This window comes from Callorhinchus milii, unplaced genomic scaffold (assembly GCF_018977255.1).
Source record: "Callorhinchus milii isolate IMCB2004 unplaced genomic scaffold, IMCB_Cmil_1.0 Scaffold4, whole genome shotgun sequence".
Lineage (NCBI taxonomy): Eukaryota > Metazoa > Chordata > Chondrichthyes > Chimaeriformes > Callorhinchidae > Callorhinchus > Callorhinchus milii.
The window spans coordinates 80,949,684-80,974,105 of NW_024704745.1; the positions used below are offsets into that span (position 1 = coordinate 80,949,684).

The 24,422-nt window shown below is 44.8% G+C and overlaps 1 protein-coding gene across 1 annotated transcript in view; it reads left to right on the forward strand.

Annotated features, from left to right (window-relative positions):
- uvrag (UV radiation resistance associated gene) overlaps nucleotides 1–24,422 on the forward strand; it is a 251,991-nt gene that overhangs the window by 62,040 nt on the left and 165,529 nt on the right. Inside the window, exon 8 of the mRNA XM_042334441.1 lies at nucleotides 23,007–23,112. Coding sequence (XP_042190375.1) covers nucleotides 23,007–23,112 — 106 coding nt within the window. The remainder of the gene's footprint in view (nucleotides 1–23,006; nucleotides 23,113–24,422) is intronic.

A 24,422-nucleotide genomic window follows, 5' to 3' on the forward strand; every position in this document is an offset into this window, starting at 1 on the left:
TACAAAAATCATCATAAAGAAAATGATTTGTATACTCTTCCGACAGCTAGCTGTCACGCCACTTCAGTGCAATGTCCCTTTGAAGCCACACATGCAGAATAGATGCGCCAAACCATCTGAGCAGATGGTTTATTGTTGTCTTTTGTTCCCTTTGGTGCGGGCTGTTGATTATTTTAACTACAGCTACAAATTTGCAGATTTTTACATTCCAGGACTTCTAAAGATTGATCCTAATTCTTTCAGGCTTTTCACCTCTGCTGAATACTCAAAGGGGTTGAATTTCCAACAATGAAGTTTTCATATGTAGAAATTTTTTTGAAGCGCCTTAATATGGATCCCTGTAGCATAGTGGTTAGTGCGCTCGCCTTGTAAGCGAGAGGACCCAGGTTTGATTCCCAGCCGGGGCAAAACCTTTTGGGTGAAACGTGGCAGCCAATTGCTAACAGCAGTGTCCCACAAACAGTTGTGGATTAAATGACCAATTTTTTTTATGGATTATTACCCCTTGGAAAGTAATCTTCCAATCAACTAATAAGCAGGTTCCTACTTCCTGCTGGTAAACAGAGGTGTGTAGAGTAAGGAAACTTGCCTAAAGTTTTGCCCTATCCGGGAATCGAACCTGGGTCCTCTCACTTGCCAGTGAGTGTCTCGCCACTGACCCATAGGGCTCTCCAACACATATCACACATAAACAATGACAGAAGGTGTGTGGAAGCTGATCCATTTGAAGTCCCAGTGCCTTCAGGAGAGGAAAGAATTGCTAAGTAAAACAATCCGTAGCGACTAATCACTAGATCAAATGGCTGTCTACCATATCATAGTTTTCTTTCAACACAATAATAATATAATCATTGTGTTTGATACAGCACCTTACTGATCAGAAAGTGCTTCACAGGATCTACTGTGAAGTGTAGTGACTGTACAATATCACCTGATGTGAAAGGCAATATATAAATGTAAATTTGTCTTGTGTTCTGCAGGTGAAAATTTAGACTAAAAGTAGCATTCCTCCTTTGTGAGTTGTCAGGTGCTTTAGGAACAATTACTACAGAGATTTGGGAAAACATAAAGTACAATGAGGAAATACCCTGCAGGTGATCTGGCCTTTATGGTCTCAGTTCAAGATCTGCACAGTTTGTTTTCATCTCCTTGTGTTCCTGTTTAATCCACAATAATCTTTCCCTCATTGCGCTAGGTGGCAGTCTCTCCCATCATTTGTAACTCCTCAAACTCCTGGATATCAACCTGAGTGCTGTAACGTAGTGGTTAGAGCACTCTTCTCGCAAGTGGGAGGAGCTGGTTGATTCCCAGGCAGGGCGAAACCTTAGGCAAGTTTCCTTACTCTAGTAGCCTCTGTTTACCTCGCAGTAAGTAGCAACCCAGTTGTTAGTTGATTGGCGGATCGCTTTCCGGCGGATTGGGGGTAATAATCCCCCCAAAATAAATAATAATAATAAATTGATCACTCAATCCACAACTGTGGGACACCGCTGTACGCAATTGGCTGCTACGTTTCACCCACAAAATATACAGTCAGTTCACTTATAGTATACTCTGTGAAGCGCTTTGAGACATCTTGAAGATGCGATCCATGTGCATATCGACCTCCTCAGAATGGCCTTATTTATGTGTACAAATATATTTAAAAACCTGTCTGGCGTTGAGCTTGTATAAAAATCAGTTTGATTGTTGAGTTCCTAATTAATGTCTAATTAAAAAGGCATTTCAATTAGACAATACAAGCCCACTGTATGATTCTGTGTAGACAACCACAGCAAATCCATATTGTCATGCTTCACAGAATGTCATTTAAACTGTGGTGTATCTTTTATCTCTTCTATTTATGGCTTTCTTAAAGGACATCAATGTTCAGAGTTTTAAAAATTTAAGAAAGAGCTTGTTTTTTATAAGAACATAAGAATTTGATAGACGAAAGAAGATCAAGGTCCATCCAGTTCGCCTTCCACCATCCTGGCAGTCGCATGACATGTCGTGTCCCAAATTATATACTGTATCCTGAGATATTATTTCCTAGCAGAAATTTATTTGTTCTTGAATGAATCGACACTTTCTGCTTTCACCGTCTCCCTCGGGAGCCTGTTCCATAAATTTGCTACTGAAGTAGTGTTTCTGCAGATTTGTTCTGAATTTACCCCCCTTCAATCGCAGGCCCTGTCCTCTGGTTCTACTGTTCAGTGCAAGATAAAACAGCTTATCATAGATTACGTTATCTATTTGCTTCAAAATTTTAAAGACTGTAATCGTATCGCCTTCAACCTTCTCTTCTCCAGTGTGAACTTGCCCAGTTTATCTAATCACTCCTCTTAGTCTTGTTACGAAGAAACATCTCAAAGAATTTTACAGGTAATTGCAGACACAGAGAACATAAAAAATAGGAGCAGGAGTAGGCCATTCGACCCCTCGAACCTACCCCGCCATTTAATAAGATCATGGCTGATCTTCTAACCTAATTCCATTTACCCGCCCTATCCCCGTATCCCTTAATCCCTTTAGTTTTTAATAATCTAGCGATCTCAGTCTTGAATATGCTCATGCACAGAGCATCCACAGCCTCTGGGGTAGAGAATTACATAAATTCACTACACTTGGAGTGAAGAAATGTTTTCCCAACTCAATTCTAAAAGGCTGACCTTTAATTTGAGACTATGATCCCTAGTTTTGGATTCTCCAACCAGGGGAAACAATCTCACACTATCTACCCTGTCAAGACCCTTAAGAATTTTATAGGTTTCTATAAGATCACCTCTAATTCTTCTATATTCTAGAGAATATAGACCTAGTGTACTCAACATCTCCTCGTAGGTCAACCCTCTCATCCCAGGAACCAACTTAGTGAACCTATGTTGCAGGTACTGTTTTACAGGCAAGTTCCTATAAGCAACATTGAAATGAATGACCAGTTCATCAAGTGATAATAATTCTTACTCAGTATAATGTGTTAGTGTCCAGAGGGACTTGAGTGTCACAGAAAGTTAGTCTGCAGGTGCAGCAGCAGTTAGGAAGGCGAACGGTATGTTAGCATTCATTATGAAAGGATTAGAGTATAAGAGTAGGGAAGTCTTGCTGCAACTGTATAGGGCCCTGTGAGACCACACCTGGAATACTGTGTGCAGTTTTGGTCTGCTCATTTAAGGAACGATGTACTTGCCTTAGAGGGGGTGCAGCGTAGATTTACTAGGTTACTACCAGGGATGAAGGGGATGAGTTACGAGGATAGGCTGAACAATTTGGGCCTATATTCTCTAGAATATAGACAAATTAGAGGGGATCTTATAGAAATCTATAAGATAATAATAATCCTTGCATTTGATATAGCGCTTTTCACGTCGGGAGGACGTCCCAAAGCGCTTCACAGAAGACACTGTAAAGTGAATTGACTGCATATTTGTGGGCGAACGCGACAGCCAATTGCGCACAGCAATGTCCCACAGACAGTCATAGATTGAAAATGACCAATTTATTATTGTTTTTGGTTTTGGAGGGATTATTATTAGGGCTCTGTGTGGAGTAAGGAAACTTGCCCAAGGTTTCGCCCTCTGCCTGGAATTGAACTCAGGTCTCTCACTTGCAAAGCGAGTGCTCTAACCACTGAGCTACAGGACTCCACAAATTCTTGGGAAATGCTTGTGACAACCACTAATGGAGAGACATGTGGGGTATTAGAATTCTAATCTGCAGCTTTAGTCTGTATGTTTGTTTTGAACAGCTTGCAGTGCTGGTTGAAAATTCTTTTTGAATGTTGAAAACTGGCATACTTGGTTCAATATTTCATTAGAAGGATCGCACCCAGAATCATACAGAAAGAGGCCATTCGGCCCATCGTGTCTGCGCCAGCTCCTAAAAGAGCAACTCAATCCCACCGTCCCGCTTTCTCTCCATAGCCCTGCAATCCTGTCATCCCCAAATACCCGTCTACTTCCCTCTTAAAAGTTGTTATTGAATCTGCTTCCATTACACTTTCAGGTATTCCAGATCCCAACAACTCTCTGGGTGAAATTTTTTTTTCCTAACCTCCCCTCTGTTTCTTTTAACAACTATCTTAAATAGGTGTCCTCGGGTTACTGACCCACATGCCAGTGGGAACAGTTTTTCCCGGTTCAACCTATCAAATCCTCTCATGATCTTGAAAGCAACAACAACTTGGATTTATATAGTGCAGACGGCGTCTCAGAACTTTACAGTAACGGATCCCAGGGCTGAGCCAGGGGGAGCGGAGGAGCCAGGGGGAGTGGGTGGAAGGTGACCAAAGGCACGGACGAAAAGAAAGGTCGTCAGCCAAGACCTGAAAATAGGAAGAGAGGGGGCGAGGCGAAGGGAGTGAGGAAGGCAGTTCCAGAGTCTCGGGTGTAGTGGCTGAAGGCATGGTCACCGAGGGTGGAGCGGAGGGCTCGGGGGACAAGGAGATGGCCAGACCCGGAGGAACAAAGGCAACGGGCACTGTTTTGAGGAGAGAGGAGGTCAGAGAGGTCGGGGGATTTGAAGACGAGGGTGAGGATCTTGAAGTCGATCCTCTCTGGGACAGGCAGCCAGTGCAGTCTGGTAAGGACTGGGGTAATCTGGGACCTCTATTAAATCCCCTCTTAAGCGTCTCTGCTCTCGGAAGAATAATCCTAGTTTCGCTAACCTCTCCTCATAACTAAGGTCCTTCATTAATAATAATAATAATCCTTGCATTTGATATAGCGCTTTTCACGTCCCTGGTACCATCGGGTAAACCTCCTTTGCATCCTCTCCAATGCCCCAACATCTTTCCTAAAGTACAGTGCCCAGAACTGAATGCAGTCTCAACTGAGGCCAAACAGCATCTTAAAAATATTCAACATAACCTCCTGACTTTTGAATTCTATGCCCTTATTTATAAAGCCGAGTATCCCGTAAGCTTTTTAACAGCTTTATCTACCTGTCCTGCCACCTTCAGAGATTTGCTGATGTGAACCCCCAGGATCTCTGTTCATTTGCCCCCTTTAAGATTGTACCATCATCTTATATTACCTCTCTTCATTCTTCCTTCCAAAATGCAACACTTCGCATTTCTCCACATTAATCCTCATCTGCCACGTGTCTGCCCATGTTACCAATCTGTCTAAATCCTCTTGGAGTCTGGTGCTATCCTCCTCACCATTAACTACTTTTCCTAACTTAGTATCGTCTGCAAGTTTGGAAATTGTGCTCCCTATATCCAGGTCCAGATCATTAATATAGATCAAAAAGAGCAGTGGTCCGTTTACTACCATTCTCTGTCTCCTCGCCAGTTCTGGATCCATGTTGCCACAGTCCCTTTAATACCATGGGCTTCCATTTTGTTTATAAGTCTCTTATGTGGCACTTTGTCAAATATCTTTTGAAAATCTAGATAAACTGCGTCTACTGCACTACCTTCATCCACCTTCTCAGTCACTTCATCAAAAAATTCCATTAGGTTTGTTAGACACGATCTGCCTTTAACAAATCCGTGTTGATTGCCCTTTATTAAACCACATTTTTCTAAGTGAGAATTTATATTGTCCCGAATTATAGTCTCCAGAAGTTTCCCCACTACTGACGTTAGGCACTGGCCTGTGGTTCCCGGGTTTATCCTTCTGCCCCTTTTTGTACAGGGAGTAACATTTGAACCCTTCAGTCCTCTGGCACCATCCCGGTGTCCAAGGAGGATTGAAAGATTGTGGCCAGAGCCTCTGCTATTTCCACCCTGACTTCTCTCAATAACCCACGATGCATCCGTCCGGACCGGGTGACTTATCTATGTTGAGCAACGACAGCCTTTTTAGTACCTCCTCTCTGTTGATTTTTATGATATCCTATTTCTGGTCACACTCCTGCGATATTGCGGTATTCGTTGCATCGTCTTCTTTTGTGAAGACAGTTGCAAAGTACTTATTTAGTACATCAGCCGTGCCCTCTGCCTCAACAAAAAGATTTCCACTTGGGTCCCTAATTTGACCCACCCTACCTTTGACTAACCTTTTACTCTTGATAGGCTTATAAAATACCCTAGGGTTCCCTTTTATGTTTCCTCCTAATCTTTTCTCGTACAATCTCTTCACCCTTCTTATTTCCCTTTTCACTTCTCCTCTGTACTTCCTCTATTCTATTTGATTTTCCTGTGTGTTTTGGACCTGACATTTTCAAAAGCCTGATAATAATCCCTCAAGAAAAAAAAAAAATTTGGTCAATTCAATCCACGACTGTTTGTGGGACACTGCCGTGGGCAATTGGCTGCCGTGTTTCGCCCATAAAAATGCAGTCAATTCACTTTACAGTATATTCTGTCTAGGGCCTTGGGACGTCCTCCCGACGTGAAATGTAATATTGTTGTTGTTGTTTTTCTGTTTTATTTTAATCCCAATTTCCTTAGCCAGGGGATTTGACTGTCCTGCCTTTCCCATTTGTGGGAATGCATTTGCTCTGTCCCCAAACTATTTCCTCCTTGAAGGCTTCCCATTGTTTGTTTGCTTCTTACCTGCCAATCTTTTTTTCCAATCCATCTTGGCCAGGTCCCTTTTTAGCTCACTGAAATTAGCCCGCTTCCAGTTGAGGGTCTTTACCTTGGATTGATTGGTTGTCCTTTTCCATAACTATTCTAAACCTAATGATATTGTGATCACTGTTATCCAGATGCTTTCCTTCTGAAACCTGCTCCATTTGCCCCACTTCATTCCCCAGAACTAAATCCAGCACTGCTTCCTTCCTTGTTAGGCTGGAAACATACTGATCCAGAAAGTTCTCCTGCACACATTTCAGGAATTCCTCCCCTTCCTTGCCCTTTACACTGTGTGTTTCCCAGTCTATGTGAGGATAATTGAAATCCCCCATTATCACTAATTGGTTTTGCATCTCTTCGAAATCTGCTGCAGATTTGCTCATCTATCTCCTTCCCACTATTTGGAGTTCAATAGTAAATACCTAACAGAGTAACAGCTCCTTTTCTGCTCCTTAACTCTAACCAAATAGATTCAGTTTTTGGACCCTCTAACACATCGTCCTTTTCCAGGCCTGTGGCCGTGTCTCTAATGAGTATTGCCATCCCTCCTCCTTTTTTCCCTTCCCTATCCCTCCTGAACAGGTTGTAGCCAAGAATATTCAGCTCTCATTCCTGTCCTTACTTGAACCAAATTTCCGTAATTGTCACTACATCATAGCCCCATGTGGCAACTTGAGCCACAGCTCACCAAGCTTATTGGTCACACTCCGTGCATTTACACACATCAACTCCCTCCTCATCGGCCTTCCCATCTCTTCTCTTCACAAGCTGCAGATCATCCAAAACTCTGCAGCTCGTGTACTCTCACGCACCAGGCTCCGTGACCCCATCACTCCCACCCTCGCCCGACCCCATCACCCCCACCCTCACCCGACTCCACTAGCTCCCCATCCCCCAGAGGATCGAGTTCAAGATCCTTGTCCTCACCTTTAAGGCCATCCATGGGTTTGCTCCCTCCTACCTCTCTGACCTGCTGACTCCCTACCAACCTGCCCGCTCCCTCTGTTCAAAGGGCTCCGGCTGCTCCATGTCTCCCTCCCGACCCGCCCTACTATCGGTGGCCTCTCTGCCCCCACACTCTAGAACTCCATCCCACGGTCCCTTTGCCTCGCTTCCTCCCTCGCCTCCTTCAAGGCCGGTCTCAAGACCCTTCTCTTCGATCGTGTCTTCAGTCGCCCTCCCACCTCTCTGCCTTCCCTCACTCCTACCCCACTCCTCCCTCATGCTTGGGCCCCGACACCTGACTATTCAGCGCTTTGGAACGTCCTCCCGACGTGAAAAGCACGCTATAAATGTCATTTTGTTGTTGTTGTGGACTATTCCTTGTTTCATTTCCGTTTGTCTCTCCTCATCCACTATGTAACTCGTTTCCACTCCCTGATGCTACATTCTGATCCCCATCCCCCCTCAAAATCAGTTTAAATGCTTCCCCACAGCATTTGTTATCCTTTTTGCAATGACATTGGCCCCAGCCCTGCTCAGGTGTAACATCCCTCATGTACAGGTCCCATCTGCCCCAGAAGTGGTCCCAGTGGTTTAGAAACCTAAAGCCCTCCTTCCTGCACCATTTTTCAGCCAGACATTCATGTGTTTGATCCTCCCGGTTTGCTGTTCACTTGCAGAAGGCATTGAGAGTAATCTCGAGATCACCACCATTGAGATCCTGCTCTTTAGCTTCTTCCCAAGTTTCTGATATTCTCGCTGTAGGGTCTCAGCCCTTTTATCATCTACGTCATGGATCCCAACATGGACCACAACTTCTGGATTTTCCCCTTCCCGCTGTAGTATATTTTGTGCCCGTTCCATGACATCCTGCACCCCGGCCCCAGGGAAGTAGCATACCAGGCGTGAGTCCCATCTTTTATGGCAGAAACACCTGTTTATCCCTTTAACTGTTGTATCCCCGATAACAACAGCATTGGCATTTTTCCCCTTGTCCTGCTGAACATCCATTACCTTTTGACTCTTCTCGCCAGAGGCGTCCTCCCCGGTATCCAGTACCGAGAACCGGTTTGTGAGTGCCACACTCTTAGGGGATTTCTGTCTGTTCTTTTTTTGCTCTACGTCGGATAGTCAGCCACTCACCCTCACCTCTAGCAATGATGAACACCCTCGATACTGTACTTGGGGCATTAATAATCCTTACATCAGGAGAAGTTCTCAAAGCACTTCAAAGGATAATAATAAAAATAATAATCCTTGCATTTGATATAGCACCTTATCACATTGTTGAGTCTCAAAGGGCTTCACAGGATATATTGTAAAGTGAATTGACTGTATATTTTGTGGAGTAAGGAAACTTGCCTTAGGTTTTGTCAGCCCGGGAATCGAACCCGGTTCCTCTTGCTTGCCAGGCTAGCGCGCTAACCACCATACTGCGGGATGTACGGTATAATTTTGTGTGCTGTGTATTTATAGGTAAACTCCTAGAATGAGTGCAAATTCTTAAGTTTAGCTTGAATCCACAACCTTCTAACCTAGAAGAGATTCTACCTACTGTGTTAACTGACGCATAATATTTTCATTATCAAAAAACTGATTGAATACAACCGATATGTTCAAGTGGTTTATTATATAGTTAGTAATTCTAAATAAAGCAATGTGAAGGTTAGATTTCTATCAGCCTAGTTTGTGAACAGTTGTGCATTCCACCTACAATTATAGCTCATACCAGGGAACGGAGAAATATTTCATTCTAGTTAGGAACTGAGTTGAACTTCTAGGTCTGTTTCTTTGTTGATCAGCAAGCAGCCAGGGAAACCGAGAGGATTAGCAGAGAGAGAGATAGTGGCTGCAGCAAAAATTATAATGGGACAGCTGGACTGATTTGATTAGAAGCTTCAAACAAGATCCTAACAGCACAGTTTAACAGTACGAGGCACAAGTACCTTTCAGAAATTCTGATCATTCTGGGACTATACCACCCAAAAGGGCTTTGGCTTGTACGGTTGAGGAGATGTCTTCACCTTCTCCAACTGGGACCTCACTGTTCGTCCGTTATACGCCCCCAGCCCCCACGTTCCCTAGAACTCCAGTTATCCCATCCTTTTCGTCAAAAAATATATACCATCCATTATTCACAGTATATTAGAACATGAGAACATAGAAATTTGCTGATGAAAAAAGACCAAGGTCCATCCAGTTCGCCTTCCACATCCTGGCAGTTGCTTGAAATAATAATAATTAATAATCCTTCAAGAAAAAAAATTATTTAGTCACTCAATCCACGACTGTTTGTAATAATAATAAATAATAATAATCCTTGCATTTGATATAGCGCTTTTCACGTCTTCTCGACTTCCCAAAGCGTTTCACAGAACACACTGTAAAGTGGATTGACTGTATATTTGTGGGCGAACGCGGCAGCAATGTCCCACAAACAGTCGTAGATTGAAAATGACCAATTTATTATTGTTTTTGGTTTTTGGAGGATTATTATTAGGCTCTGTGTGGAGTAAGGAAACTTGACCAAGGTTTCGCCCTCTGCCTGGAATTGAACTCAGGTCTCTCACTTGCAAAGCGAGTGCTCTAACCACTGAGCTACAGGACTCCGCTCACTGCTGCGCGCAATTGGCTGCTGCGTTTCACTCACAAATATACAATCAATTCACTTCCCAGTATATCCTGTGAAGCACTTTGCGACGTCTCGAAGACTTGAAAAACGCTATATCAAATGCAAGCATTATTATTATTTTATTATGTATTGTCCCAAACTATTCACTGTATCCCATGATATTATTTCCTAACAAATCTACCTCATTTGTTCTTGAAAGAATCAACATTTTCTGCTTCCACCGTCTCCCTCGGGAGCCTCTTCCATATGTTTATTACTCACTCACTGAAGCGGTAGCATTTCCGTGCGTTCTATAAAGCTGTTCTGTGAAGTGCTTTGGTACGTCTCAGTGACATGATAATAAATAATAGATAATAATCCTTCCATTTGATATAGCGCTTTTCATGTCTTCTAGAATATACTGTAAAGTGAATTGACTTTATATTTATGGGTGAAACGCGACAGCCAGTTGCGCACAGCAGGAGACCATAAACAATCGTGGATTGAAGTGACTTTTTTTATTATTGTGCTTTTTTACTTGAGTGATTATTATTAGGCGAGTGGAGAAAGGAAACTTGCCCAAGGTTTTGCTCTGCCAGGAATCGAACCCAGGTCTCTTGCTTGCGAGGCAAGTGCTCTAAGCACTGAGCTACAGGACTCCTAAGCGGCTTATGTCAAATGCAAGGGTTGTTATTCCTCTTGGACCTTCTTTTCTGTGTTCAAAACCCCATAAAAACCCATTTTTGTGCTCAAAACCCCTTAAAAAAACATCCTTTTGGTCAAAATTCTTAAACTCTATACCCCTCTTGCCACAATGCTGGTTGAACCACAATGTTTGTGAAGTGCTTCAAGATGTTTGTGCAGTGTGCAAGGCACTATATAATAAAATAATCCTTGCATTTGATATAGCGCTTTTCACGTCGGGAGTACGTCCCAAAGCGCTTCACAGAACACATTGTAAAGTGAATTGACTGTATATTTGTGGGCGAACGCGGCAGCCAATTGCGCACAGCAATGTCCCACAAACAGTCGAAGATTGAAAATGACCAATTTATTATTGTTTTTGGTTTTGGAGGATTATTATTAGGCTCTGTGTGGAGTAAGGAAACTTGCCCAAGGTTTCGCCCTCTGCCTGGAATTGAACTCAGGTCTCTCGCTTGCAAAGCGAGTGCTCTAACCACTGAGCTACAGGACTCCACAGGATTCCATATAATCCTGCAGCACTGCCCTGGCAGCTTGTCATGTCTCATTAGTGAGATGATTGGTCTCGCCAAGTATCAACATTGCCTTGGATTACTGCTAATCTGCCGGGCTTTGCCAAGCATTTCTGCTTGAGGCAAGTTTTGGAGTCCTGTAGCTCAGTGGTTAGAGCACTCGCCTCACAAGCGAGAGGACCTGGGATTGATTGTTAGCCGGGGCAAAACCTTAGGCAAGTTTTCTTACTCCACACGCCTCTGTTACCTAGAGGTAAATAGGAACCTGCTTGTTAATCGATTGGCAGATCACTTTCCAAGGGTAATAATCTCTTAAAAAAAATGAAAAAACTAGTAATTTGGTCACTCAATCAACAACTGTGTGTGGGACGCTGCCTTGTGCAATTGGCTGCCGCACTTCACCCACAAAATACACAGTTAATTAACTTTACAGTAACAACAAAACTTGCACTCCACACAGGGTAACGTCGCAGTGTGCTTAAAGTGCTTAACAGTACATTCTGTGAAGCGCTTTGAGATGTCTTGAAGACCGGATAAGGTGCTACGTCAAAAACAAGGATTGTTATTATTATTATCATGCCAGATTTGGAAGGCCCGAGGGAGAGCAGAGTAAGATTCCAGCAGAGGTTTAGGAGGTAGCAGCATGTGTCATTAAGTGTGATACTTGTGGAAGAGTATTTTATGGTGCAGTCCTGACAGTAGAGAAAGGAACAGGAGTCATCTTGATTTGAGATCTTTGAGAAATAGATTTGTAGCAGAGCTACAATAAAATATTTTAAGGAACATTCAGTTTTTTGCTAGATCTAGTCTCAACATTTCTTCGTTGATGATAATTTCCTGTCTCTCAAAGCTTATATGAGCCAAAGAGTATTGTAGAGTCCTGTAGCTTAGTAGTTAGAGTGCTCGCATCGCATGTGAGAGGACCTGGGTTCGATTCCCGGGCAGGGCCAAACCTTAGGCAAGTTTCCTTACTTTGTTTACCTGGCAATAGGCAGGAATCCGGTTGTTAGTCGATTGGCGGATCGCGTTTCCGGGGTTGATAATCCCTTGAAAAAAAATTGAGTCACACAATCCACGACTGTTTGTGGGGCACTGCTGTGTGCAATTGGCTGCTTCTTTTCGCCCAGAAAATATAGTCAATATTTTACAGTTAAATTTTGGGAAGCGCTTTGAGACATCTCAACGAAATAAGGCGCTAAATCAAATGCAAGGATTATTATTATTGCTTAGTGTTTACCATATATAAATTTGTCTACAAATACACTGTCACTATACTTTATAGTAAATCCTGTGAAGCGTTTGAAGATGTTCTTCTGATTTGAAGGGCACTATACCAAATGCAATGATTTTATGTTAAATAAATGATTAAGGTTCAATTAGTTACGACAAAGTTTTCAACTGAATCCACACACCATGTATGGTATGAATCAACATTGTCTGTAGTTTTAAAAATAATAATATTACTTTTTAAAAAGTATTATTAATAATTTTCATTTGGTATAGTGTCTTATCGTTGAGATGTCGTAAAGCGCTTTGCAAAATATACTGTAAAGTGTAGTGACTGTGTATACAACAATAACTTGCATTTATATAGGATCCCAGAGCACTTGAGGAAGCTTAACATTTTGGAGCTTGGTTTACAGTGTGCTATTTTCTATAATGACGCCACACATCTGCACACCACACACACATCAAACACGCCCGCCATACACACACACACTCAGCCCGCACACACACACTGCACAAACACACACACACAGACACACACTGGAGTGACGACCTAGACTGAAGTCCTGATGTAGGGCTTAAAATGAGGCTCAAGAGACGAGATTGCTCCAAACTAAGCCAAGCTGTCCCTAGGAAATGATTGCCTCTCACATTTATTTTTGGTCAGCATTGTCTGACACATGTGAAAACCCATCACTGTGCTTGAGAGTATCCAGACTACAATACAATACCAAATTACGTTCGTAAAGCGTCCTTCACGTCGGCAGGATGTCCCAAGGTGCTGAACAGATCGGATCGAAGAGATCGGACCCGAGTGGGGGGGGAGGTAGGGGATTGGAATCAGGGAGGGTGGAGGCAGATAGGGTAGTAGGGTGGCCAGAGGCGCGGTCGAAGAGGAGGGTTTTGAAACGTGCCTTGAAGGAGGCGAGGGAGGGAACGAGGCAAAGGGAATGTGGGATGGAGTTGCAAAGGGTGGGAGCAGAGAGGCTGAAGGCCTGACCTCCGATGGTGGGGAGTGCCGGATGGGGGACATGGAGCAGATCAGAGCCTACTGAGCAGAGGGTGCAGATAGATTGATAGGGGGTCAGCAGCTCAGAGATGTTGGAGGGGGCAAGGCCATGGATGGCCTTGAAGGTGAGGGACGAGAACTTTGAACTCGATCCTCTGAGGAATGGGGAGCCAGTGGAGAGTGTGGGGTTGATGGGGTCACGGAGCCTGGTGCGGGAGAGGACACAAGCTGCAGAGTTCTGTATGATGTGCAGCCTGTGGAGGGAAGAGTTCGGAAGCCGACAAGTAGGGAGTTTCCATAGTCGAGCATTGAGGTGACAAATGCGTGTATGAGAGTTTTGGCAGCCTGAGGGGTGAGGCAGTGGCTGAGACGGGCGATGTTGCGGAAGTGGGGGAAGGCAGAGCGGGTCATGGCGCAGATGTGGGAGAGAAAGGACAGTTGAGGGTTGAACAAGATGCCAAGGTTGCTGACTGGCTTGGTGAGGTGGAGCGTGCATCCTTGGATGCTAATAATGCCAGTGCCTGAGGTGCAAAGGTGCTGGCGTGAGCCAGCCAGTAGAGCCTCGGTCTTGCTGACGTTCAACTGTAAAAAGTTGGCTCTCATCCAGGACTTGCTGTCTGTCAGGACATCAGTGGTCCTGGGGTTGAGGGTGGAGGCAGGGAGATAGAGTTGGGTGTCATCCGCGTACATGAGGAAATTGACCCCATACACCAGGTGCCAAACGTACTTGGCTCAAATCCGGCCTAACGGTCCACCGGCACATCTGGCTGGACCTCATCAAAACCTACCCCTCCACTCTAGCCTCAGCCAAATCATCCTTCTATTCCAAGTTAATCCTGGAGACCAAGGGCAAACCCAGGCTCCTGTTCTCCACCACCAACCGGCTCCTCCGCCCTCCCCGCCACGCCTCCCAGATTCTTTCCTCTGACTTTCACTGCAAGGAAATGCTGGACTTCCTCGAGTCCAAAATCGAGGGAATCCACTTAGCTGCCACTGCCCTCCCAGCTTCCACCCCCTCCCTACCCCCCCACACTCCGACCACCACCCATCCCTCCATCCACATCTTTGAATCTGTCACCCCCTCCTCTATCATCATCACCATATCCTCCATGAAGCCCACCACCTGCTCCCTGGACACCACCCCCACCCCTCTCCTTAAATCCCAGCTCCACCTCCTTGTCCCACTACTCGCCGACATCATCAGCTTCTCACTGTCATCTGGCACTGTTCCTTCCCCTCTCAAAGCAGTCACCTTGAAGAAACCTTCCCTTGACCCAACACAACTATCCAGCTACCGGCCCATCTCCAACCTCCCATTTCTGTCCAAGGTCCTTTAGCAAGCTGTTGCTTCCCAGCTTCGCTCTTTCCTCTCCTCCCACTCCCTCCATGAACCCCTTCAATCGGGTTTCTGAGCTCTGGTCAAGGTCACAAATGACATCCTGGCCATGTGTGACCAGGGCTCCCTCTGCCTCCTCGATATCTCTGCTGCCTTTGACACCGTGGACCACTCAATCCTCCTCCGCCGCCTCCTCCCACCTCAACCTTCAAGGTTCTGTCCTTTGACTGGTTCAGGACCTACCTTTCACATCGCCTCCACTTCGTCGCGGCAAACGGCTTCTCCTCCAGCCCCCGCACTGTCTTGTGCAGTGTTCCTCAGGCTCTGTCCTCGGTCGCCTCCTCTTCACCCTCTACATGCTCTGCCTTGGTGACACCATCCGCAGACATGGGGTAAATTTCCACATGTATGCGGATGACACCCAACTCTACCTCTCTGCCTCCACCCTCAACTCCAGGACTACTGGTGTCCTGACCGACTGCCTGTCCCACATCAAGTCCTGGATGAGGGACAACTTTCTCCAACTGAACGTTAGCAAGACCGAGGCCCTCCTGATTGGCTCGCGCCAACGCCTCTGCACCTCGGGCGTTGGTAGCATCAGCCTCCATGGCTGCACACTCAACCTCACTGAGCCAATCAGGAACCTGGGGGTCTTGTTTGACCCTGAACTGTCCTTTCTCCCCCACATCCACGCCATGACCAGCACTGGCTACCACCACCTCTGCAACATTGCCAGACTCCGCCACTGCCTCACCCCTCAGGCTGCCCAAACCCTCACCCACACATTCATCACCTCAAGGCTCGACTACGGGAACTCCCTCCTCATCGGCTTCCCAACTCTTCTCTTCACAAGCTGCAGATCATCCAAAACTCTGCAGCTTGTGTACTCTCACGCACCAGGCTCCGTGACCCCATTACCCCCACTCTCGCCCGACCCCATCATTCCCACCCTTGTCCGTCCCCATCACTCCCACCTTCGCCCAACTCCACTATCTCCCCATCCCCCAGAGGATCGAGTTCAAGATCCTTATCCTCACTTTCAAGGCCATCCAAAAGGAGGGATTATACGGGGGAGAAATGCAGAACAGACTCATTCGGTCTTGGAGTGCATGTGCTTAAATGCACGGAGTGTGACAAATAAGATTGGTGAGCTGCGGCTCAAGTTGCCACATGGGGTTATGATGTAGCGGCAATAACGGAGACCTGGCTCAAACAAGGGCAGGAAGAGCTGAATATTCCTGACTGCAATGGATTCAGGAGGGATAGGGAAGGAAAAAGAAGAGGGGGACTGGCAATATTGATCAAAGACACGATTACGGCCCTGGAATGGGACAATGTGCTCGAGGTTCCAAAAACAAAATCTATTTGGTTAGAGTTAAGGAGCAGAAAAGGAGCTGTTACTCTGTTTTAGGTGTACACTATAGACCACCAAATAGTGGGAAGCAGATAGACAAGCAAATCTGCAAAACTCATAGAGTAGTGATAATGGGGGACTTCAATTATCCTGACATAGACTGGCAACATAACAGCATAAAGGGCAAGGAGGGGGAACGATTCCTGAAATGTTTGCAGGATAATTTTCTGGATCAGTATGTTTCCAGCCCAACGAGGAAGGAAGCAGTGCTGGATCTCGTTCTGGGGAATGAAGTGGAGCAGTTTCAGTAGGAGAGCATCTGAACAACAGTGTTCACAACATCATTAGGTTTAGAGTACTTATGGGAAGGGACAAGGAACCATCAAAGGTATAGATACTCACTGGAAGAGGCTAATTTCAGTGAGTTAAAAAGGGACCCAGCCAAGGTGGACTGGAAAGAAAGATTGACAGGTAAAATAACTAATGAGCCTTCAAGGAAGAGATAGTTCAGGGACAAAACAAATACATTTCCACAAAGGGGAAAGGAGGGCATCCAAACCTCCCTGGATGAGTAAGGAAATTGGGAATAAAATAAAACAGAAAAAGGTGACTTATGATAAATGTCAGGTCCAAAATACAGAAAATAATCAAATAGAATATAGAAAGGATAGAGGAGAAGTGAAAAAGGAAATAAGACGGGCAAAGAGATTGTATGAGAAAAGATCAGCGGGTAACATAAAAGGGAACCCTAAGGTATTTTATCAGCATAGAAAGAATAAAAGGTTAGTCAAAGGTAGGATGGGTCCAATTAGGGATCAAAGAGGAAATCTTCTTGTGGAGGTTGTTGGAGCTCAAGGTGGATAAGTCACCCGGTCTGGACAGGATACATCCTGAGGGTTACTGAGGGAAGTCAGGGTGGAAATAACGGAGGCTCTGGCCACAATCTTTCAATCCTCCTTGGTGGTGCCAGAGGACTCGACGGTTGCAAATGTTACTCCCTGTACAAAAAGGGGCAGAAGGATAAACCCAGGAACCACAGGCCAGTCAGCCTAACGTCAGGAGTGGGAAAACTTCTAGAGACTATAATTTTGTTTTTTATAAGTTTAATGTGGAGAAATGCAAAGTAATGCTTTTTTGGGAGGAAGAATAAGGAGAGGCAATACAATAATAATAATCCTGGCATTTGATATAGCGCTTTTCACGTCTTCTCAACGTCTCAAAGCACTTCACAGAATATGCTGTAAAGTGAATTGACTGTATAGTTGTGGGCAAACGCGGCAGCCAATTGCGCACAGCAATGTCCCACAAACAGTCGTGGATTGAAAATGACCAATTTATTATCGTTTTGGAGGGATTATTATTAGGTGTGTGGAGTAAGGAAACTTGCCCAAAGTTTCGTGCTGCTTTGTGTGTTGCACATCCACAGATATGAAGAGACATCAAGGGACCATGTTGTAAGGAGGCACATGGTCAAGATGCCTGCCTTGACGTTACTTCCTGCCCAGCAAATGAAGTTAAGAACAACCATCGTTACTATGCTCCTACCTTACAATCCGGTTTACAACTTTAGAACTACAGCACCTGCCATTCACAGCACATATGCTTCTGCACCTCAAATTCTAGCCACGCCAATTCTTCTTTTGCACATGTATAAAGTCTACTTTGAGCGAAAACAACAACAACAAGATTTCATTTATAGAGCGCCTTTCACGTCGGGAGGATGTCCCAAGGCGCTGGAAATTTGGGTCCCGAGCAGAGGAGAAATGGTCAAGGTGAGGGGAGGGAAGGGAGGGAGCGAGCGAGGAGGGGGTAGAGAGTCGAGAGGGGAGCTGAAGGCATGGTCGAAGGCACTGAGGGATGGAGTTCCAGAGCCTCGGGGCTGAGAGGCTGAAGGCCACCGATGGTAGGGCAGTTAGGGCGGGGGTGTGGAGCAGACCGGAGCCAGAGGAACGGAGGGTACGGGCAGGTAAGGAAAAATGATTCCCATGGACACATAGACATACATACAATACATACAGAGAATCCTCAGTGAGCACAAGGGACGAATGTACGAGGGACAGTGTAAGAGTGCAAGTGGATGAGGTAATAGATAGAGGAAAGAACAAAAGAATGTTCGTGAGAGGAGTGAATTACATACCAGGAGATGTAAGAGAAACAGAAAACGTCTCAGTGAAAGGGAAGGAGGACCAAGCAGAGGAAAAGTGAGAGTGACTCAATCTCCCTGATCGGTGTTCAGCACACTATATAATGTGCTCTGACACATTACTATTTATAAAGGGTTCTATATAAATCCAATCCAAGTTGTTCAGGTGGGAAGCAACAAGTGAGTGTTACAGAAAGTGCAAAAAAGAGTGACACACAGATAAAGCTGATGGTACAATCTTAAAGGGTGTGAAGGGACAGAGAGACCTGGGGGTCATATAGTAAATCTTTGAAGATGGCGGACAGGCAGATAAAGCTGTTAAAAAAGCATCCGGGACACAAGGCTTTATAAATAGGGGCATAGAATACACAAGTCAGGAAGTTATGATAAACCTTTATATAAGACACTGGTGGGACCTCAGCGAGAGACTGTGTTCAGTTCTGGGCCCCACACTTTAGGAAGGATGTCAAGGCATTGGAGAGGGTGCAAAGGAGATTGACCAGGATGGTACCAGGAATGAGGGGCTTCAGTTATCAGGAGAGGTAGAGAAGCCAGGATTATTCTCCTGGGAGCAGAGAAGGTTAAGAGGAGACTTAATAGAAGTCATCAAAATGATGAGGGGATTCGATAGGGTGAACAGGAGAAACTATTTCCACTGGCGGGCGGGTCAGTAACCCGAGGACTTTAAAATAGTTGTTAAAAGAAACAGAAGGGAGGGGAGGAGAAATGTTTTGACACAGCGAGTTGTTGGGATCTGGAATAAATTAACTGAAAGGCCGGTGGAAGCCAATTCAAAAACAACTTTTAATAGAGAAGTAGATAATTATTTGTGGAGGACAAGTTTGCAGAGCTGTGGGGAGAGAGCGGGGGAGTGGGGTTGATCAGGGCTATGGGGAGAGAGTGGGGGAGTGGGGTTGATCAGGGCTATGGGGAGAGAGCGGGGGAGTGGGTTTGATTTGGAAGCTCTTTTCAAAGAGCAGCATAGACACGAACGGCCGAATGGCCTCTTTCTGTGCGGTATGATTCTGTGATATTCCCACCCCATTGGTCCCCAACTCTCAGCTCAGATTCAAACCTTCGACTGTCCAGCACCTTGGGGTCGTCAATGAAAGGTGGTATATAAATGCAATTTTTTTGTTGTCAACGTCTCAAAAAACTTCACATGATTTGCTGTAAAGTCTAGTGAATGTATTTCTTGGTGAATCCAAATTACAAAGCAATATCAACAAACACCATGAAGGCAGTTACCAATTTTATCTGGAGGATTGTCCGACAGGACACAGGGAGAAACTCCCTTCTCTTTCCAACAGTGCCATAGAATCTTTACTGCCCTCCTGGGCAGACAGAAGGGACCTCGATTTTACATCTTTGTGAAGCAACGGCACTTCCGACAGTGCAACACTCATTGCACTAGAGAGTCGGTCAACGTCCGAAGTGAGTCTTGAACCTAAAACTATCTGACTTGGAGATGAGAGTGCTACCTATCGAGTCAGGCTGGCGATATTTAATAACAGAGCTGGAAATTATTGTAAAATGAAGGGGATATTGTATAGCAAAGGTTTTGAATTCTCAACAACTTGCATTTATATAATGATGATCCTTGTATTTGATATAGTGCATTGTTACATCGTTGAGACGTCTCAAATTGCTTCAGAGTATACTGTAAAGTGAATTGACTATATTTTGTAGGAGGAACGCGACAGCCAAATGCACGCATCAGTGTCCCACAAATGGTCGTGGATTGATTGATCAAATTATAATTTTTTTTGGAGGGATTATTATAGCTGGAAAGCGACGAACGACTGGGTTCCTACTTACTGCCTCGTAGGGATTTTGCCCTTCCCAGGAATTGAACCCGGGTGCTCTCACTTGTGAGGCGAGTGCTCTAACCACTATACTACAAGTTTCTACTCCATAAAGCTCTTCCTGCAGGATAGACTCTGGGTGCAGCATCAATGTTAAGTAATTGAGTTATCAGTGTTAAAACTAGCTCGCTAAAAGTTTCTTTTGCTCAAAGTAACTGGGTAATAAGTTTATTTTGAAGGAGTTCAGCTGTGGACTGACTAAAGAGGGAGAGAAAGAGACGAGAGAGTTGGTGGTTGAATGCTGCCTTAAGGAAATCTAATATTGTCTTTGGTCTGTGTGACCCAAAGATAGTTGCATAACTAGAAAAGCAGAGACCTAGGAATACAAATACATGGATCTTTAAGTAGATAAGATAAGTAGATGTTTCGCCCACAAACTATACCGTCAATCCACTTTACAGTATAGTCTGTAAAATGCTCTGAGACAGTCAAAGATGTGATTCGGTGTTATATCAAATGCAAGCATTATTATTATAAACTCCGAAGCGCTTCCCTGCAGGAAGGGAGCTATATAACTGCAAGGGCTTGAACTGGGAGCAGGACACATTCTTGCCAATTGTTATAGGGCTTCTAATTATAATAATCTTTGCATTTGATATAGCATTTTTCACGTCTGCTCGACGTCTCAAAGCGCTTCACGGCATAGACTGTAAAGTGAATTGACTGTATATTTCATTTGTGGGCAAAATGCGGCAGCCAATTGTGCACGGCAGTGTCCCGCAAACAGCCGTGGATTGAAAATGACCAATTTATTATTGTTTTCTTTTGGAGGGATTATTATTAGGCTCTGTGTGGAGTAAGGAACGTGTGGAGTAAGGAAACTTGCCCAAGGTTTCGCCCTGCCCGGAATCGAACCCAGGTGTCTCGGTTGCAAAGCGAGTGCTCTAACCACTGAGCTACAGGACTACACGTGATTCAGCGCATTATCACTTCATCGAGGTGTCTCAAAGCGCTTCACAGAATATACAGTGAAGTGAACTGACTATTTTGTGGTTGAAATGTGGCAGCCAATTGCGCACAGTAGTTTCTAATAATAATTAAGATAATCCTTGCATTTGATACAAATTTTTTTTATTCTACAAATACAAAGTTTCCCACAAACTGTTGAGGATTGAGTGACCAAGTGCTCTAGGGCTTGTTTATGCTACTCGGGGCTTACATATTTACACAAGGCTTCTACAGCTTGCTTTCATCACGTCCATGATGGACTCCACCAACTCTCTGCTCAGCAGACGTCAACTCTTCCTTCCATATGTTGCAGACCATCGAGATCTCGGCAGCTCATGACCTCTCCTGCATTGGGCTCCGCTCCCATCACCCCACCCTCGCCGACTCCACTGGCTCCCCATCACCTAGAGGGTTGAGTTCAAGATCCTTGACCTCGCTTTTAAATCCCCCCTCTATGGTTGTGGCCCATGCTATTTCTGTGACCTTCTTAAATCCGACCAACCCATCTGCACCCCCCCCCCCCCACCCCACTTTGCAAGCAGTGGCCACGCTTCACGTTTCTGCCCTGTGTCCCACTATGGTCGGGCTTTCCCTATGTGCCTCCACTATTTGAATCCAGCCCAGATTGCCTTCGCCTCGACCCTTCCAAGGTCTGTCTGAAGACCTTCTGTTTTGAATGCGCCTTCAGTCTTCCTCCCACACCCACCGCTCCTGTCCAATCCAACCCCAAGCTCGGATGCAAACCCTCGAAAGCCCAGCGCTTTGGGATGTCCTCCTGATGTGAAGGTGCTATATAATAGTAATTTATTTGTGTCTTGAAAAGGCTAGCTGCTTTCTTTTTCGGTTGCTGACTTATTGACTTCGGATTTCCAGCAGTTTTTTGTTATACCTTTGTTGTGCCTGTAGGCAAGTTTGTTTTGCTAGTTCTGTTTGGTTGGATAGCTTCTGAGGACTGCCTGAATGCCCTGCACACCCCCCCACCCCCCCGAAATTCTGATCTCAAGCATGGCACTGTATGGCACTGTGGACCCAGCCTCAAGGACAACCTGCTTACCTCCCAACTCAACTCCCAACCCAACTCAAACACATGTAGTATTGGCCAGGAGGAGGGATGTCATGAATAATATGCCCCAAGTTCACTATTGCCCCAAGTTCACTAGACTTTAATCTGCCTCAGTGAATAATAATAATAATAATAATAATAATCCTGGCATTTGATATAGCGCCTTATCACGTCTCAAAGCGCTTCACAGGATACACTGTAAAGTGAATTGACTGTATATTTGTGGGTGAAACGCGGCAGCCAATTGCGCACAGCAGCGTCCCACAAACAGCCGTGGATTGAGGTGACCAATTTATTATTGTTTTTATTCTTGAGAGATTATTATTACGCTCTGTGTGGAGTAAGGAAACTTGCCCAAGATTTCACCCTCTGCCGGGAATCAAACCCAGGTCTCTCACTTGCAAAGCGAGTGCTCTAACCACTGAGCTACAGGACTCCTTCCCTTTTGCTATCACACAGGGTTAGGGTTAGGATCAGGGTTAGGGGACTGACTGCCCTATTATTTACACTGGAGTTTAACTGCTGGTTGCTCATGTTGTAGCTTTTACAGGGGTAATAATCCCTTAAAACATTTTTAAAAATATGGTCACTCAATCCACGACTATTTGTGTGACGCTGCTGTGCGCAATTGGCTACCACATTTCGCACACAAAATGCAGTCAATTCACTTTACAGTATATTCTGTCTCGATGACGTGATAAGGCGCTGTATCAAATGCAAGTATTATTAGTAGTAGATGCCAAAGGAGAAGCTGTCTGTTACCTTTCTGATGTGTTTTCTCATATTTTACAGACTTCATACTGCTCAACGTGCAATAAAACAGACTCAGGTAACTGTTCAGAAAGTAGGCAAGGAAATCGAGGAGAAGTTAAGACTAACTGCTTCAACTACAAAGTTGGTAAGTTTATTTTTAATATATGAGTAAAATATCAAAATAAAGTGGAGCCCTGTAATATGTGGTGGTTGGAGTCATAAAATTCAAACCCGTGCTATTATAATAATAATAATCTTTGCATTTGATACAGCGCCTTATTACGTCTTTTAGATGTCTCAAAGCGCTTTACAGAATATACTGTAAAGTGAATTGACTGTATTTTGTGGATGAAACTGGGTGTAATAGCTTTTTTTTTTAACTAGGCTCAGACATTGATCCCTGCCTACTGGCTGGTTTGTCCCACGTTTAAACCAAAGGATGACCTCCAGCAGGTTTGTGCTTAAGATCATAAGAATTGTTGGACCAAGATTCCTCCGGTTCACTTTCCACCATCCTGGCAGTCCCATGACATATGTCCAAAACTATACACTGTGTCCCCAGAAATTATTTCCTACAAGAAATCTATCACATTTGCTTTTGAAGGAATCAATATGTTCTGCTTTCACCGTCTCCTGAGGGAGCCTGTTTCATACATTTAATTCTTGTTCACTGAAATGAGCTGTTTTATCTTGGACTGAACAGTAGGACCAGAGGATACAGCCTACGATGAAGGGGGCAAATTCAGAACACATCTGCGTAAACAGGACTTCAGTGAGCGAGCAGTAAACTTATGGTCAAAGGCTTGGTCGGAGAGGAGGGTTTTGAGACATGCCTTGAAGGAGGCAAGGGAGGGAGCAAGGCGAAGGGAATGTGGGATGGAGTTCCATAGAGTGGAAGCAGAATGGCTGAAGGCCCAACTGCCAATGGTGGAACGGGCTGGACGAGGGACATAAAGCAGTCTGGATCCTGCTGAGTGGAGGGAGCAGACAGGTCGTCAAGGGTGCTATATAAATGCAAGTTGTTGTGGTTGTTTACCTAGCGGTAAGTGGAACCCGGTTGTTAGTCGATTGGCTTTTCCGGGGGTAATAAGTCCTAAGTCGAAAAAATAAAAATAATAATTTGGTCACTCAATCCACTGTTTGTGGGACACTGCCGTGTGCAATTGGTTGCCATGTTTTTCCCACAAAATACAGTCAATCAAATTTACAATATATTCTGTGAAGCACTTTGAAACGTCTGATAAGGCGTTTTATCAATTGCTAAGATTATTATTGATCACGTTCAAGTTAGACAACGCCAGCTCTCTGCTTGACGGACGCTCTAGCTTTTCTCTCCCTCACCTTGTACTAGGTTTGTCTGAAGACCTTGATCCACCCCCTCTTAACCCACACTCTCAGTCATCATTGTCCCCCTGGTTTCCCAATCCCACCTCAGGTACCAAGCCAGTATTGCTA